General features: G+C 36.1%; 1 protein-coding gene, 1 non-coding gene and 1 pseudogene across 2 annotated transcripts; 2 read left to right on the plus strand and 1 right to left on the minus strand.

The window, feature by feature from the left end:
* Positions 1-142: 142 nt before the first annotated feature.
* On the plus strand, positions 143-9,095 carry LOC113294491 (annotated as a pseudogene).
* On the plus strand, positions 1,697-1,894 carry LOC113300938. Its single transcript, XR_003336025.1, has one exon. It is a non-coding gene; the product is annotated as a U2 spliceosomal RNA (small nuclear RNA).
* A 972-nt stretch (positions 9,096-10,067) lies between the features above and the next one.
* On the minus strand, positions 10,068-11,823 carry LOC113296890 (F-box/kelch-repeat protein At3g06240-like). The gene has a single exon (XM_026545249.1). It carries the CDS (start codon positions 11,714-11,716, stop codon positions 10,319-10,321), a length of 1,398 nt encoding a protein of 465 aa, XP_026401034.1. The 5' UTR covers positions 11,717-11,823; the 3' UTR covers positions 10,068-10,318.
* Between the last annotated feature and the right edge of the window lie 6,408 nt (positions 11,824-18,231).

An 18,231-nucleotide genomic window follows, 5' to 3' on the forward strand; every position in this document is an offset into this window, starting at 1 on the left:
CTTTTTTTATCGAATTGAGACACACTCGGCAACAAGGAAAAGTAAGTCTAATATACTTTTACTGTCATAATCAACCGTCTTGTCTACCTTTACGTTTAAACTGCTTCAAGGACTTTCCCATTGTCTCCTTAAACTTCTACCTATGAGTGGTTTAGTTGGTGAGCCCATTGGATTTTCATGGAAGCTGCTTCATCTTCTAGATCTTCTTATGCACCTGCTTCATGGTACTGGCATCTTGCTTCAGAAACTTTTCATGCATGATCCGGTAAAATTAGGGATATTCCTCCTTCCAAGTTATTATTACTGATACTCAAGGCTATGCTAATCTTAACAGCTAATATGTTGATGACTATGGGTTTAGAATTGGCTATTATTTGGACCTCAGAATTCAGGTTTCTACTTCTCTAATCCTTCTGCTATGATTTACCATATTGTCAATACTCATACCTCTTCTCTTAGGGTTAAGCTTAATTTTTCTGAACACTAAATCACATTTGTTCTTCTAGCTTTCCCAACAAGTAATTGCTAGGAAGTCACCCCATTCAGTGGATCCTAATCTGTCCATTCTACCTCTATTGAACCAATCCTTCATCCAGCAGTGGAAGTTAGTTTGGTTATTAGTATAGACAGTGAGTCTAATTCCCATATGACTCATGACATTGATTGTGAAATCGCAACTCATGAATATATGTGTAAGAGTTTCATCGTGCTTCCCACGCAGTGGGAAGATCTTGTTGATATACGGTAAAACCCTAGCAATTCTCTCGTTCAAAGGCAGTATGGAGTGGAAACACTTCCAGACAAATGTCTTCACTCTCGGAATTGTGTTCATTCTCCAGACCTTACTCCAGAATTATTTCCTTTGTATATCCTCTGGTTGACCCCTTAGCATTATCTTCATATACAAAGACTTAATACTGAATTTCCCATTATTTTCTAGTTTCCAAGTTATTTCATTTTCTCTTCATGTGGTTCTCTTCCTATACAAGGACTTAATACCATAAAATACTTAAGATTCACCTAGGAGAAGCCAAGAAAAACTTTGGAAAGCTGCATACAGGCAGAAACAAAAATTTTATTTTATGTAGTAGGAGTCTCAAGGAACTTAGTCTGGTCCCTGAGAATGAAAATTTCATAGCACGAAGGTTGGTTGTTTTTTGTTGTGATCATAAACTTCAGCCACAATGGAAAGAGTCACTCATTAACTCTCTTTTGGTAACTATCCTGCTGGATGAATTTGTCACAAACTATGGAAGGTATTTCCAGGGCTGAACCTGGTTTATTTATTGAAAAAAAAAGTCTACCTTTACATTAAACTGCTCAAGCCAAAGGTCTTTCCTCGGTCTAAGTTACATACGAACTGCCAAGTAGTTGCTTTTATTGGAGAAAAACTGCTTTGAAGAATGTTTATTAAAATGGGAAGCTTGCAATAAACACTAAGACTAACAAAAATAGATAAACATCAATTAACTAATATTTCTGGTAGCATCACTTATCAGACTACTAATCCCTGGCGCAATTAATTTTATAGTCAAAACAACATAAAAGCTTATTGAACTAAGATGTCAATAAGAAACAGGGTTGATGTCCCAAGTAAACTCAACTTTGTCTAAAGCAGTGAACCTACATAGACTACTCATAGATGAGAAATTGAAAATAGACGCCATAAAAGGAGAACTTAGAAATGAGAATAAGCATATATTTCTCGGCCTTTTGGCTAAGATCAAGTGTAGTATCTATTCTTATCAATTTGATATCTGATATGTGAGCCATCAGTTCACACGGTATTAAATTATTTTTTCATAGAGGAATTCCCCATCACAGTAGCTTGCTGCTGGGTTTCTCACCGCGTCGCCCCTACGTTGCACTACTACAAGGGCCTGGCACACCACTACCAATTCTTAAAGCTAAACTACTGCAATGTCCTGACGCACCTCATATGCTTACTTAAGTCCTGGCTATAGTCTCAGAATATCATAGTGTGCCGTTAATCTCAAGATTTACGCCGGAAACCAAACTTTGTGTCTTAAATTTTCCTTTTAAATACCTTATGATCTCTAGTGTTGGACATGCTTTTGATATCAAAAAATCCACGGTAGAAGAACAAAGCAAGTTTGGATGGTAAAAGGTACTGAAAACCTCTAATAACCATCTTCTTTCTAGTGAATCTCAAAAACGACGTAGCGAAATGGATTCTTACCGACATGATATTTACACATGCATGCCCCTGCATGCCGTCTGCATGTGTAAAATCTCTTTTTAACGGTAAGAATCCATTATTAACAAAAAATAATTCCACATGAAACTGCATGTTTTGTACAAAATTAACAATTTTCAATACCAATATAAATATTACAATAACAATGATAATTTTGAGATGAGATCCTTCCAAGTGGGATGTAGAGAATTCGCACTATTCTCTCTCTTTTTCTTAATTGAAGAAATAATTGGAAAATATTAATTTGCCAAACTTATTTATTGACTTTTTAACTATAATCTAGGCAGTTGCCAAGCTAATTTATTTACTTTTCAACTTCTCATAAGTAACTTCCGGAAGTTATCAGAAACACTTCTTTTTCTGGTATCCAAACAAACTATAAACACGTCTAAAGCAATTCCTCAAAAAAAAAAAAAAAAAAACAACCTACAACACACCACAACAACCCCAAGAGCTGATGCAAGCACTATACTGTAGATAGCCCGTTTAGATAGAACGCCAGAAGTAGCTTTTCAACATCTGGAAGTCAAAAAATCAGAAGTCAGTTTGCTGTCAGACTTCTGCTTCTGACTTTGACTTCTGGAGAAGCAGAAATTAGAAGCAGATTTATATTCAAAACCGCTATCTTTTCCCTCCTCTAAACCAGTAATTCTTTCAATTTCACTGCTTTACTCCCGTTTTACCTTCTGAGCTACTTGGACAGTTGGACCAAGTTACGACCACTAAGACATAACTTCAAGTCCCATCTACTGATATGGACACTTCACCAATAATTAGACAGTAGTCTTTAAAGGCATATATTGACAACTTGTACAAGACATAATAATTATTAGCATTAGATTCTAAAGAGACTTTCCAATCCTAACCAAATTCATCTTTCTAGTAGTAGTAGTCACCGGAAAAACGTAAAAACACAAACAACCACAGAAATCTCATGCTGATTTGAGAGCCTCGCATCTCTTTCACTCACGAGTCCCACCCAACTCCAACTCTTCAATTTGTGCAACCTCTATATAAACGATACACTCCCCAAAAGCTGAAAGATATCCAGCTAAAACAAGTAAAATATACAGAAACAAACCCAAACAAGAAAAAATCATCATCCACTATTGGGAAGAGGAAATAAAAACAAGAATTATAGATATAGCCATGGGTTTTCTTCATCTAATATTTAAACACTAAATTTTATATGTGAGACGTTTATTCCTTATATCCCACCAAAGTCAACTACTCTCAGTGAAAATTCCATTAAGGGAGATCCAGAGATTCTTCAATCCTTTTATCTTTCATCAGCTTCTCAACATCCAATAGCTGATGAGGTAGCAGAACTGTTGTTAAAGAGGGGTTTAAAAGAAGAAATTTTTATAGTGAGATTAGCTTTAAAATTACTCTCAACTAGATTGGGAACTCTACTGCTATGTGGGTTTGTTGGTTAATCTTCAATATAGAAATCACTAACAAGTTGGTTAGGATAAGAATAGGAAATACATGAAGTTCTAAGAATTAGGAGCTAGCTAAGTTCTAAGAAAAGGAAAGACATGTAATAAGGTAATAGGACTAGGAAAAGGAATTCATAGTTCTATATATATATGATCACCAAAGTTGTGGTTGATCATATGAGCAATATTAGAGCTTGTGTTTAGTTTTGAGATATTTTCTAAACATCAATAAAGAGAGTTGTCTTTATATAAGCTAAGTTTCATCTTGCAGTTGCCATTAATTGGTATCAGAGCTTGTTTCTGAGCCATGGAAAACGAAACCACCATTGTGGGTGCAAAACAGTTCACGCCACCATCAATACAAGTTCCAATCCTCAACGCCACAAACTACACAGTATGGGCCATGAGAATGAAGGTATTGATGAAAATCTACAAATTTTGGGAAACAATTGATCCTGGTACATTGGACCCAGAAAAAAACAATGTTTCCATTGGATTACTCTTTCAAGCAATACCAGAATGTCTTGTTCTACAAGTTGGTGAACAGGAAACTTCAAAGAAAATTTGGGATGCAATAAAGGCACGTAATCTCGGAGCTGATCGAGTTAAAGAAGCCCGTCTGCAAACCTTAATGTCTGAATTTGAAAGAATGAAGATGAAAGAAACTGATACTATTGATAGCTTTGCAGGAAAGCTATCAGAGATAGCCTCAAAAGATGCGTCATTTGGACAATCCATTGATGAAGATAAACTGGTAAAGAATTTTCTCAATAGTTTACCAAGATCCAAGTATATTCATATCATAGCTTCTCTCAAACAAGTCTTAGATTTAAAGAAGACTAGCTACGAAGATATAATTGGAAGATTGAAAGCATATGAAGAGAGAATCCTTGATGAAGAAAACAATGGAGAAACTCAAGGAAAACTCTTGTACACAAACTCTTACCAACAAAACATTGCGACAAGAGGAAGAGGTCGTGGAAGAGGTGGTAGAGTAAACAGAGGCCGAGGAAGGGGAGGAAGGTTTAACTCACAAGATAGAACAACAAGTCAGAATGATCAAAACCAAGGGAAAGAAAAAAAGGATAGATCAAACATTATTTATTACAGATGTGATAAACCAGGACACTTCTCCTCTGTATGCCCTGAAAGAATACAAAAGATAGAAGAAACAAACAAGAATGAAACAAGGGAAGCAAATACAGCTCTTTTCATGCACGAAGTTGTATTCTTAAACGAAGGGAAACTAATACCAAAGAACTACGAATCAAAGGATGGAGAAGAAGGAATCTGGTATTTAGATAATGGATCCAACAATCATATGACTGGTAAGAGACACTACTTTTCTTAACTCAATGAGAAAATCAAAGGACAAGTGAAGTTTGGGGATGGATCTTCTGTAGAAATTGAAGGGAAAGGATCAATTCTATTTCAAAGCAAGACCGGAGAACAGAAGCTTGTCACAAACATCTACTTCATCCCAAACTTACAAAGCAACATTCTAAGTTTAGGACAAGCTACAGAAGTTGGATGTGATGTTAGAATGCGACAAGATTATCTAACAGTTCATGACCCAAGTGGAAGACTTTTAGTTAGAGTCTCACGCTCACAGAATAGACTCTACAAGATAAGTCTCATGATTGGAAGGCCATTATGTATGAATATGAGACTGGAAGATCAGACATGGAAGTGGCACGCAAGGTTAGGACACATAAGCTTTAGAACTTTAAAGGCAATGTCTCAGAACAAGATGGTTCGAGGACTACCACAGATAAATGATGACGCAAAATTCTGTGAATCATGTTTAGTTGGGAAACAAACTCGTCAAGGTTTCCCAAAAGCAACAACATTCAGAGCCTCAAAGCCATTAGAGCTTCTTCATGCTGATTTATGTGGTCCTATTACACCACAAACCCTTGCAAATAACAAATACATATTTGTTATTATAGATGACTTCTCAAGATATATGTGGTCTATTCTTATGAAAGAAAAGAGTGAAGCATTTGACAGATTCAAAGCTTTCAGAAATCTGATAGAAAAGGAGTTAAAAGAGGAGGTCAAAATGCTTAGAACTGATAGAGGAGGAGAGTTCACTTCCTTAGAGTTCAACAAGTTCTGTGAGTCAAATGGAATCAAAAGGCAACTCACAACACCATATACACCACAACAAAACGGAGTGGTGGAGAAGAGAAACATGACTCTAATGGAGATGACAAGAAGTTCTTTAAAGGCTATGCAGGTACCTAATTATCTATGGGGAGAAGCTGTACGACACTCCACATACCTAATAAACAGGATACCTACGAAAGCTCTGAAAGACATGACTCCATATGAAAGTTTGCGAAAGAGAAAACCAAACATAGATCATTTAAGAGTGTTTGGTTGCAAAGCATACACAAAAGTTGATTCTGCAACTCTTAAGAAACTGGATGATCGATCTCAGACTCTTGTGCATCTAGGAATTGATCCTGGATCCAAAGCTTACAGATTATTCAATCCAATAACGAAAAGAGTAATAGTGAGTCGAGATGTGGTATTCGATGAAAAAGCAAACTGGAACTGGAAAGAAACTAATGATGGACCAAGAAGGGATCCAGGAATGTTTCACATGAGATGGGGTCAAGTAATTGATGAAGGCGAAGGACCCATAATCATCAATACCAATGGAAACAATGATGTTAATCAAGAAGAAGAAGAGAATAATGAAAACACTGAGAATAACGAAGAAGAAGAAGAAGAAGAAGAATAGATCGATGAAATAACTCAACCCATTTCACTGCGAAAATCAACAAGACAGATACAAAAGCCACAGTATCTGGAGGATTATGTTCTTCAAGCTGCAGAAGAATGTGAGATTATGCTAATTTCTGTTAATGATGAACCAAGGAATTTTCAGGAAGCAAAGGTCTCGACTAAATGGACACAAGCATGTAGAGAAGAAATAATTTCAATCAACAGAAACAAGACTTGGTTTCTAGTTGATAAGCCAGGTGGATAAAAGTGATTGGTCTTAAGTGGATCTTCAAGGTTAAAAGAAATGCTGATGGAACTATTAACAAATATAAGACAAGACTTGTAGCTAAGGGATACGTTCAAGAATCAGGCATAGACTTTGATGAAGTTTTCGCACCAGTTGCTAGACTAGAGACAATTCGTCTCTTGATAGCAGAAGTTGCATCAAACTCATGGGAAATTCACCACTTAGACGTTAAGACAGCATTCTTACATGGTGAATTGCGAGAAGATGTGTATGTTGAACAACCAGAAGGTTTTGAAGTAAAAGGACAAGAGCATAAGGTTTATAAGTTATCAAAAGCTCTATATGGTCTAAGACAAGCTCCTCGAGCCTGGAATACAAAGTTAGATCAAATCTTAAGAGAAATCATATTTGTTAAGTGCTCTAAAGAAACATCAGTATACAGAAGAGAAGAAAAGGGAACGCTTCTTGTGATTGCAGTCTATGTAGATGATCTATTTTTGACTGGCAACTCCCTTAAGGTGATCAATGAGTTCAATGTCCTTTGTTTTGTTCGGATTAGGTGGGAAGACGTAGTCACTAGAATCATATTCCATGTCATTGTAATCAACTATGATTTGTATCGTTTGTCTGTTTAGCTTTCATCTCCACTCACTTTTGTATGAGTCGTTGTTGGAAGATATGATTCCGCGATAAATTTATAACACTTTCTCTCTATCTCTCTTGCAGATTGATGAGAATTTGAAGAACCCGGCATGGGAAGTTATTGGTTATAAGGTGGAAAACAGTGAGAATCTATCTGAAACTTGCAAGAAAAAAAGGCCTCTTGACAGAGGAATGATAGAAACTTCAAATGAGACTGATGATACCCTTATTCAGTCTCTAACTCAAAAAGGCTTGAAAGTAACAGAAGATGAAAAACAAAATCTCTACAAGACTGAATGTGATGTTGTAATTGTTGGTTCTGGTTGCGGTGGAGGAGTTGCGGCTGCAGTTTTAGCAAAATCTGGCCAAAAGGTGCTGGTTCTTGAAAAAGGGAACTACTTTGTACCCGAAGATTATTCATCTCTTGAAGGTCCTTCTTTGGATCAACTATATGAATCAGGAGGAATCTTGTCAACTTTAGATGCTAAGGTTATGACATTTTCAGGATCAACAGTTGGTGGTGGCTCAGCAGTGAACTGGTCGGCATGCATCAGAACTCCAAGTTCTGTACTTGAAGAATGGTCTGTGGACCATAAAATTCCACTTTTTGGTAGTTCCGACTATCTCACTGCCATGGATACTGTGTGCATACTAACAGAAAATTGTAAAGTGGAAGGGTTTCAGAATCAAGTATTGAGAAAAGGGTGTGAGAATCTTGCGCTAAAAGTTGAAACTGTACCAAGGAATAACTCGGAGAATCATTATTGTGGTTCTTGTTGTTATGGTTGTAAGACAGGAGATAAAAAGGGAACTGATTCCACTTGGTTAGTTGATGCTGTGGAAAATGGTGCAGTAATCATAACTGGATGTAAAGCTCAGAAGTTCATATTGGGAACAAACAATTCTACAGTTCATACTGCTAAAAAGAAGAAATGCATTGGAGTCCTGGCAGAAACTATGAACAAAAACATCTCAAAAAGACTTCAAATTCATGCTAAAGTTACAATTTCAGCATGCGGGTCTTTATTAACACCTCCATTGATGATATCAAGTGGATTAGAGAACCCAAATATTGGTAAAAATCTTCATCTTCATCCTGTTCTTATGGTATGGGGATACTTCCCGCAATCAGTAGATGACTTGAACGGAAAATCATACGAAGGAGGAATAGTCACATCGCTACACAAAGTTGTTTCTGATGATTTTCAGACCATTATAGAAACTCCTTCAATGGGACCAGGTTCTTTTGCTTCATTAGTCCCTTGGGTTTCAGGAATTGATATGAAACAAAGGCTTGTTAAGTATGGAAGAACAGCTCATTTATTTGCATTAGTAAGAGATAGAGGATCAGGAGAAGTGAAATCTGAAGGAAGAATAACTTACAGACTAAATAGGTTAGACAAAGAGAACCTGAGAAGTGGTATAAGAAGGGCGTTAAGGATTTTGATAAGTGCAGGAGCAGTTGAGGTTGGAACACATCGAAGCGATGGGCAAAGACTTAAATGTGAAGGGATAAAGGAAAAGGAACTGGAAGAGTTTTTAGATACAGTAACTGTACCAGGAGGTCCTGGTTCTAAAGGGGAACATTGGAATATGTATTGTTCTGCCCATCAAATGGGTAGTTGTAGGATGGCTGTTACTGAGAAAGAAGGGGGAGTTGATGAAAATGGCGAGAGCTGGGAAGCAGAAGGCCTATTTATATGTGATGCAAGTGTTTTGCCAACTGCTGTTGGAGTTAACCTTATGATTACTATTCAGTCTACTGCTTATTGTATCTCAAAAAAACTTGCAGAATCCCTTAAAAAGTAATGTTGCCAGAAAGACTAACTAATTGATGTCTTTGTTAGTCTTGATGTTTCTTTCAAGCTTCTCATTTAAACATTCTTTGAAGCTGTTGTAATAACATTCTTTTGAAGCTGTTGTCTGTTGTACATGTTATTGAGCCACTGTGATGGTAACTTCTAACTCACTGTGAATCTTATCAGATATTCAGATACTGTATTGAGTCTGTGATGTTGTTGCTGATATTTTAGCCTGTGCCAATGTTAGTAGTCTGATGTGATCGTGTATCGTTAAAGTGCTGAATTTTCTTTTGTTTTCTCCTCCAAGAGTTTTACCCTTGATTAGAGGAAAACCTTCCAGAAATTCTCGACGGCCCTGGGGGACCTAAGACCTAAGGCCTTGTCAGTTATTACCTCATTAGCTGCGTCATTGCTCCAAGCGCAAAGATGCTTTGAAAGAAATTGCAGTTTGGGCAGGAACGAGTTGCTAAATCAATGGGTCCAACTCCAAGCACTTTTTCCTTGAGCAGTACCCGGAGCCATGGTCAGGAAAGATATAATTGTGACAGGAAGCAATTTACATGGAACTTTGTTACTCCATGTGATTTTGGTTGCTCAATAAAAAGAGAAACAACTGCCTTTTGGATGTAAGACGGGTGAAATTGGCATTTGATGTTAACAGAAGCTTAGCAGAGGCAAGACAATCCCTGAAGCCGAATTTTTTTTACTAAAAGGCAAGCACACGGTATTCTTTAGTAAAAGGCGAAATAATAGTTCGCTTATGTGGGACTACTCATTCTTCACTTCAGATTTAAACTAAAGTCACTTTCTGGTTCTGACAAAGAAGGGAGGAATAATGGCTTATAAATTGTAGTGAATAGATAGATTTCTAAGGAGATGGAAAGTAGGTACGTTTTCCATCCCATTTCTATGTCTCTTTTCTTTACAGTCCATATCTTCTCGTCTCTTCTAACGTGTAACTGAGCAATTAGAAAAACAAAAGAAGATAAAAACATGAACCTTTTTAATCGAAGTAGAAGTCTAACAAAAGCTCATTAATAAAAGTAGACAATAGCTTAGTACTCAAACCAACAGTCAGAAACTTGCCTAAGAGTATAAGCGCTATGTCACATGAGCAACACAAACTGAGCATCTAAAGAAAAATATAACACACGAAGATTGCAACTTCTAATACGCCAAAAGAAACAAGTTACACTACTCTTGACGTCTTCTTTCATTCAGAAACTGGTGCATTCATTCAGAATGTGCTGCAACGCGCTGCACGGACAGGTGCAAGGCTTTCCACTAAAGATGTAATCTGTCTCAACTCAAAGTGATATTCAGGTGGGATTGAAGACAAAGTGAACTTCTTTGTGCTTCGGTCATAATAATAAAAACTGTCTGTCTCGCACTCATATTCCGGTTTCAGGATGATCAAATTTGTCCCTGGAAGAGCTTCAATAGAAAGATCTGGTTTTGCATTCCACATAAAAGGGAAGTCTATCTTCTCTTCAATCCACTTAATGCTATCACCATCTTCATGAAGTATCCACAGCGCAATGTGATACTCTGATATCCATTTTAGTACAGCTATATGTCCATCAACCTCCATTAACTCAACAGTTTGTGAAAATTTATAAACACGAGGGTCAATGGCAGAGTCAGGGATTGGAATAACTCTGAATTTCTCACTTCCAAAATCGAATCCCACAACCACTTCCCCTTTTCGGGTATACCTGAACCGCCAATACAAGGAACCATTCACATAAACCGAATTATTATCCCAGTTAAATGTCATACCACCCCCATAACAATCCTTTGTTCTCATATTATAGGATGGAACTTCATCGATCCTTCTCCATGTATTCTCACCAACAACCAAGACTTCACAAACTTGATCTTCAATTTCTTCATCTTTATAGCTGAAATCCCAATTAATCTCTCCCCTTTTCTTCAATTTCTGAGTACTTGAAATGCAAATCACTTTGTGTTCATTAGTTTTTGGATTAAACCCAAACCCAATGCATCTAACTTGTCGTTTTCTATCTCCTGCATTCACTTCCGAAACCGTGGTAGTTTCAATCCAAGGTGATCTTTCTCCAGTACTAGGATTATATATGAAAAATGCCTCACCCCTGGAGGTAATACAAACCAAACCATTCACTGCTTGTTTCGGTATTCCATAAGGACTACGATCCAACACCAATTTCTTAACATCGAATTGTCTACTACCAGGCAAACGAATTGAAAATTTAATAGCATGGTTGTCAGGCTTTTTATATGGGAACAAAGGGTTATTGAAATCAGGTTCTGTAGAACTGATGAAGAGAACTAATCTTTGACCACATAAACCAGATTTCGAACGTTTGTAATGTAAATCATGAAAGTACGAATCTACTTCAATCAAAGATTTCCAATGTTTAGAAACAGATTTGAACCTCATCAGTGATTTAACAGGAAGTCTGCTTAGTATATCACATAATATATGATTATCACTAGTAGGGTTTCTTTCATTACTAATTGTGTTAACAGAAACTTGTTGAAACTTATCATTAATCATTTCCATAGATTTATCACTAGAAAGAAGATGATTATTAGGGTTTTCAGTACCTTCTACTCCCCAAAATTGCTTCATGTTGAACTTCTTCTTCTCCATCTCTGCTGTGGAGTGGATTTTTTTGTTACCAGAAGGCAAAGTCTGTCTCAATATCGTAAAGACGATAGGGTTTTTGAAAGGGATATTTAGGTCACCAAGTCGGTTTCCAGAGAATTCTTCGATGTCTCTTCTTTTTTTCCTGTAATGGTGGAATTTATACCCTGCTACAATACAACAGAACAACAGACCCGGGTTCAATTCCCAATTGGGTGAACAACAGACCCGGGTTCAATTCCCAGATTGGTGCTTTTGCTTCCAATTCATTTTTTAATCATTTTTATTTCTTCTCTAGCTAACTCTAGCCAGTGGGTGTATTGCTTGATGGGGTGTCTAAAACACCCGATTTAATAATGATTTTTTGCACTTCTCTTATTAGTTTTCTTAAAATATTATATATTACGCATTTTTTTATATTTTTATGAATACAATGGCCTGAAGTTGTAAAAAAGACAGAAAATGCGTTGAAACGAGTCGTACCGGTGCCCAAGCTTAAAGCTCGTGCCAATAAATTGGTTAAATTACCAATGAAATGGAAGAACTACTTTAGCTAAAGAGAATTTGTTCTCTTAAATATTTGATGTCAGGAAAATTATTAATTTGCCGAGTAATGACCGAGACATGTTTCCACAATAATTTCAATTTGGTTATACCAAAATGGAACTTATGTGATGGCAGTAATGGGTGGGCGGTCATATGATACTTTGTCATGGGCTTAACAGTAGAAGCAGCTCGGTAAAGGGAATGAATCTCATTTGTCAGCGGACTTCACTTTAAGGGAGTCACACATGTGCGTTCAAGATGGGGGAAAAATTAGGTCTCAATAGAAACTAATGCTACAGATGAAGACCAATGCTCCTTTTCAATTTATCGTAGTCGATGTAACCATGGCCGGTAGGTGTATTTGCGCATAATTAAAGAACGGGGTTCAAAGAAATTAAGGAATACAAGGAATGACGGTTCATATGTATGGTTTGGGAGAGAATTTGTGCAAGAAAATAGATGTCTGGGTCGTTGTTTTGAACAAATTTGACATGTAGAGAGAGAGGAAGAGAAATAAGTGTTGTTGGCCTGATTATGCTTTAAATGAACAACATAATGCTTATGAATTATGTGTTATTTTTTTAAGTTCGAAATTGAATCGTTCATTCATAATTCTATTGCTAGTTTTGATTTTCTTCGACCCGTAATTGTCTAGAGAATATAAACACAAGTAGCAATATGTGGGTATTGATGATGGGATTTTGTTAAGTACCATATGTAGAAATTGACATAGTAGGTAATTCAAGCCTTTGATTTTAGTAGGAAATACTAATTGATCCTACAAATAATATATCAGAGAGAGTCTAGTCCATTTGACCTAGTCAATTGTCTGTTTGGTTCTATTTGGTAATATAAATTATAGTTTGGTCCTAAAAACTATAGTTTGGTCCTAGGGTGATGTCATGGATGATGTAAATGTCATCTTGTAGTGGCAGAAATACCCTTATATTATTGTTTGGTCCTAGAAAATAATGGTTTGGTCCTAGAAAATAATGGTTTGGTCCTAAGGTGACCATATATATATATATACAAAAAATTAATAGAAAATATCTCATTCTCAGATTTATTTTCTCTCTCCTCTCTATTTCAGATCTAGTTTCTCTTCTCTGTACATTTTTTTCTTTTTCTTTTTTCTGCTACTGTAAAGAAGATGAAGAAGAAATAAACTGTTGTTGTTGATTAAATGATGAAGACGACGTTTTGATGTTTGGTGTTAATGTTGCTGCGATTAGAGATGATGATGAAGACGATGAATCACATGAAGAAGATGATGAACGACGAAGCTTTTGATGTTTGGTGATGATAATGAAGACGATGAAGACGAACTCATCTTCTGCTACTGTTGTTGCTGTCAAAGATAGATCTGCTGTTGTTGAAGATTTAATTAGGTTTTTTTTTTTCTTGATGTTTTGCTGCGATTAGTGATGATGATGAAGATGAAGACGAACTCAAGATAGATCTGTTGTTGTTGAAGATTTAATTAGGTTTTTGGTTTCTTGATGTTGCTGCGATTGGAGATGATGATGAAGATGAACTCGTCAAACCCTAGAAATCTGTTGCTGCTGTTAAAGATGAAGATTTATGCGTTTTGTTGTTGTTGTTGCTGCTGCTTAAGATGAACTTCATTCATGGAATGAACTTCATTACTGAAATGAACTTCATTTTTGGAATGAACTCTGTTTTTATATGGAGTTCGTTTTTGGAATGAAATCTGTTTTTTTAGCCTTTTATATGGGGTTCATTTCTGGAATGAACTCTGTTTATTAGCTTTATATATGGAGTTCATTTCTGGAATGAACTCTGGTTTTTTAGCTTTTTATATGGAGTTCATTTCTGGAATGAACTCTGTTTTTTTAGCTTTTTATATGGAGTTCATTTCTGGAATGAACTCTGTTTTTTTAGCTTTTTATATGGAGTTCATTTCTGGAATGAACTCTGGTTTTTTAGCTTTTTATATGGAGTTCATTTCTGGAATGAACTCTGGTTTTTTAGCTTTTTATATGGAGTTCATTTCTGGAATGAACTCTGGTTTATATGTTTTCTGAAAAAATAAGTAGAAATTAACAGGAGTTCATTTTGACGAATGAACATCTACAAGAAAATAAGTAAAAATTAACACGGAAGGGTACTTTTGTCTGTTTTATATTTTTAAATAATTATGGACCAAACAGTAAAGGCGTTTTCCCAAAGGACTAAACAGACATGGGTCCACCTAAAAATGGACCAAACGATATTTTTCCCTTGATTTTATTACTAGGAACAATCTTATCTCATAAAACTTAGAGCACTTGATTAAGTCATACCTAGAGATCGTAGGCACTTCTAGGTAGCTTGAATAAGTAGATGCTGGTAGTCGAGCGCTTCCATACCCGATGAACTTAGGAGATAATAACGGAACAGTTGATGTTAGAGCAATACTCTGTTGAACCCACAAGTTTTGCTATCTCAAGCTTGTTGTCAATGTTAGATGATAAAAACTATATTGATTTCTAGTCTACTAAGTCAAGTCTCAGACTACGTTAGAATTTGGTAGTTGACTATCAGACATTATCCTTGAAGACTAAAGATCGACGAAGACATTTGGAGAACTTCTGTATCAGGTATGTGAAGACTGGACCATTCTATTTCACTCACTATCTTACCATTCTATATTTTTGAATCGATGTCGTATGACTTCTAGTAGATTTACAAAGAAGAAGTTTCTAGTTAATCTTGTCTTGTCAAAAATCTCGAAATATGATTCTAGCAAAGATGTTCAACGATCCTTAGCAATAATAGTTTTAAGCAATTTATTGTTTGAATTAATTTGTGGATCAATTAAAAATTGCCCATGCAAATGGTTCTATCACGTAGGAATGTTTCAAACATCATAAGAGAGAGATATTGAATTATCTGATATTTCTGCTCCAAACCAAGGATCTATGAGTTTCAGAAATACAGGAGGGTTGGCGAATCAGTTCGCAAACCGCAAGTTCAGATGTGAACAGTTCACGAATCGTTATGAACTGATTTATTAAAGTTGGTATTATAGGCTAGCAGTTGACTAACCCGGTTCACGAACCGTGGTCAACTGAGTTCAGTAGTCTTGTAGGGTTGGTGAACCCGGTTCACGAACCGTTGCACCCTGAATCGTGAAAAAGCTTAACAGTTCATGAACTGTTGTGCCAACTGTCCCAGTAGATTTTAGTAGATGCTTAAAGACTTATTTTTTAAATATGTTTGGCATTGCTAGAACTCTCTCATACACTTCTAAAACTTCATTGATCACTCAAACACTTATATGTGTGCATCATGATTAAATTCATAGGTGTTTAAATGAACATCAAATTGCTTTTAGTTCTTTAGCATACTTTCCAAACCGAACATTCATTGTACACGGTTCCAGAGCATGTTCCTAGTGTATATTCTTTTATTCTATTTCAAGACATAAAAGTGTTTGCTTGATTCCCAAGTTATCTTAACTTGAATTGTAAGCAACTCATAGTCTTTGAAATCTATAAATAGAGATGCTCTTTCAACTGGAAATTCAATCCATGACACTTTGTGTCCTAGTTGATTCTAGAATCGTCCTTTATAGACCTAGATTTCCTCTGAGAAACATAATTAGGTATGCTATTAAAAGACTTTGCTTTAGGGATTTGTGAAGCCAGATCCGACTATCTTTATCTTGATAGTTCGTGTATCCTGATCTTGCTTTTCTGTTATCGAGGTTTTCGTAATATTTTCTAGGAAAGATAGATAATAATCGCAAAGTTCTCTTCGTCTCAGGCTTTGTGATTCCTCAAGATAGATATTTGAAAATTGATCTTTTAAAGATTGTTCTTGAAAGGTGGTTAAGAATATAGGCTGTTCTTCGAGAGTCGTAAGTTCCGGGTTTGTGAGGTTTGCTAGCATTGTTTATTGCAAACAGATTTCCTCACCTTGATATTTGATCTAAACGAAAATCAAATAATCTTCTCTGTTATGGGAAGATTGGTATCAAAAGTCTTCACTTAGGTTACAGTAACTCTTAGGGTGTAAATGAAAAAGCGGGGGTCTAACAACCTTACCCAATATTTCGTTTAGGCAATCTGTATGGACTAACTCCAATATAATTCTGAGAGAACCAACTAATAAAGCGAGCTCAATCAAGAAATATATCCAAGAGTTATATCTTTGTTTCTTAATGTAATCAGCAAATCAAACAGATATAAATCCGTGAGCTTGATTATCATAAGAAACAACTTGGACGGTATCAAAAACCAATACCCAAGTATCAATCAATTCAATTAAAAACCAAAGTTTGGATTCCTAATTGATTGAACTTACGAAAAACCTGTGATATTTCAATTATATAAGAAAATATAATGCAGAAAAGAAATAACACGTGACACCAGAAATTTTGTTAACGAGGAAACCGCAAATGCAGAAAACCCCCGGGAACTAGTCCATATTTGAACACCACACTGTATTAAGCCACTACAGATACAAGCCTACTCCAAGTTAACTTCGTACTGGAATGTAGTTGAGCCCTAACCAGTCTCACACTGATCAAGGTACAGTTGTGTTCCTTACGCTTCTGAATCCCAGCAGGACTCTGCGCACTTGATTCCCTTAGCTGATCTTACCCACAACTAAGAGTTGCTACGACCAAAAGTCGAAGACTTGATAAACGAATTTGTCTCACACAGAAAAGTCTATTTAATAGATAAATTTGTCTCCCACAGAAATAACTAAGAGTTTTGTTGCATCTTTTGATAGATCAAGGTGAACATGAACCAATTGATACACCGGTCTTATATTTTCGAAGAACAACCTAGTAATATCAATCACCTCACAATAGTCTTGATCGTATGGTAGCGAAACAAGATAGTGTGGAATCACAAACGATGAGATGAATATGTTTGTGACTACTTTTTATCTTGCCTATCGGAGATTAAATCTCGAGCAAATCTTAGAGAAGATAGTACTCAATACGATAGAAAACAGCAAGATCAGAACACGCAACTACAGAGAAAATAGTTGGGTCTGGCTTCACAATCCCAATGAAGTCTTCAAGTCGTTAACCTACAGGGTTTTGGAAAAAACCTAAGGTTAAAGGAGAATCGACTCTAGTCGCAACTAGTATCACACAGGAGGTGTGGGGATTAGGTCTCCCAGTTGCTAGAGTTCTCCCTTATATAGTCTTCAAATCAGGGTTTGCAATCAATGCTACCTTGGTAACAAAACATTCAATATTCATCGTTAAATGAAAATATGATTAGACTCAAGCTAATATATTTCAACCGTTACATAGAACTTAGCTTGTTACACACAAATGAAAAGTGACTTCATTTAGATATGAGTAAGCATACCTAAACATGTGCACCTTATTGGCTCAACAATAGTTAACCGAAATTAGCAATATGAATACTTTCATATCAACCTTATTCATCTTAATCATAAATAGTTCAAATGAGTCAAATGAAACTAGTTCTAGAGTTGTTCAATGTTTATATTCTCATAGAAGTATACAAGAAACAATTGAAGTAAAATCGATTTTGATTCACTCGAATCAATTCATGAACATTATATCCACGGTTCGCAAAAGATTGCATTCTTAATATATATTAGTTCATGAACAAGCCGATTTTAGAACATAACCTACTTAAGTATGCAAATGGGTACGCATACCTAAGTGGTCGGACTAAGTTTGGGTTTGCCGGTATGCGAACGGGTATGCATACCAGCAAACTCAGTTGAATTTCCGGACATGAACTTTATGCTAGTACGCATACGGGTATGCATACTAAGTGACCAGACTTTCATTAACCAACCAGTACGTATACGGTTATGCATACTATGGTTCCCAGACTTAACATGCAACAGTTTAGCATACAAGTATGTACACTGTGCTATATCCAATCATGGTTAATTGTTCTAAACTCCCATTTCAATCATTGAAACATTTTTAGAAGACGACAATAGTTGTCTCACACAAACTATTAGCTTCAAAG

Source organism: Papaver somniferum, chromosome 7 (genome assembly GCF_003573695.1).
Source record: "Papaver somniferum cultivar HN1 chromosome 7, ASM357369v1, whole genome shotgun sequence".
Taxonomy (NCBI): Eukaryota; Viridiplantae; Streptophyta; class Magnoliopsida; order Ranunculales; family Papaveraceae; genus Papaver; species Papaver somniferum.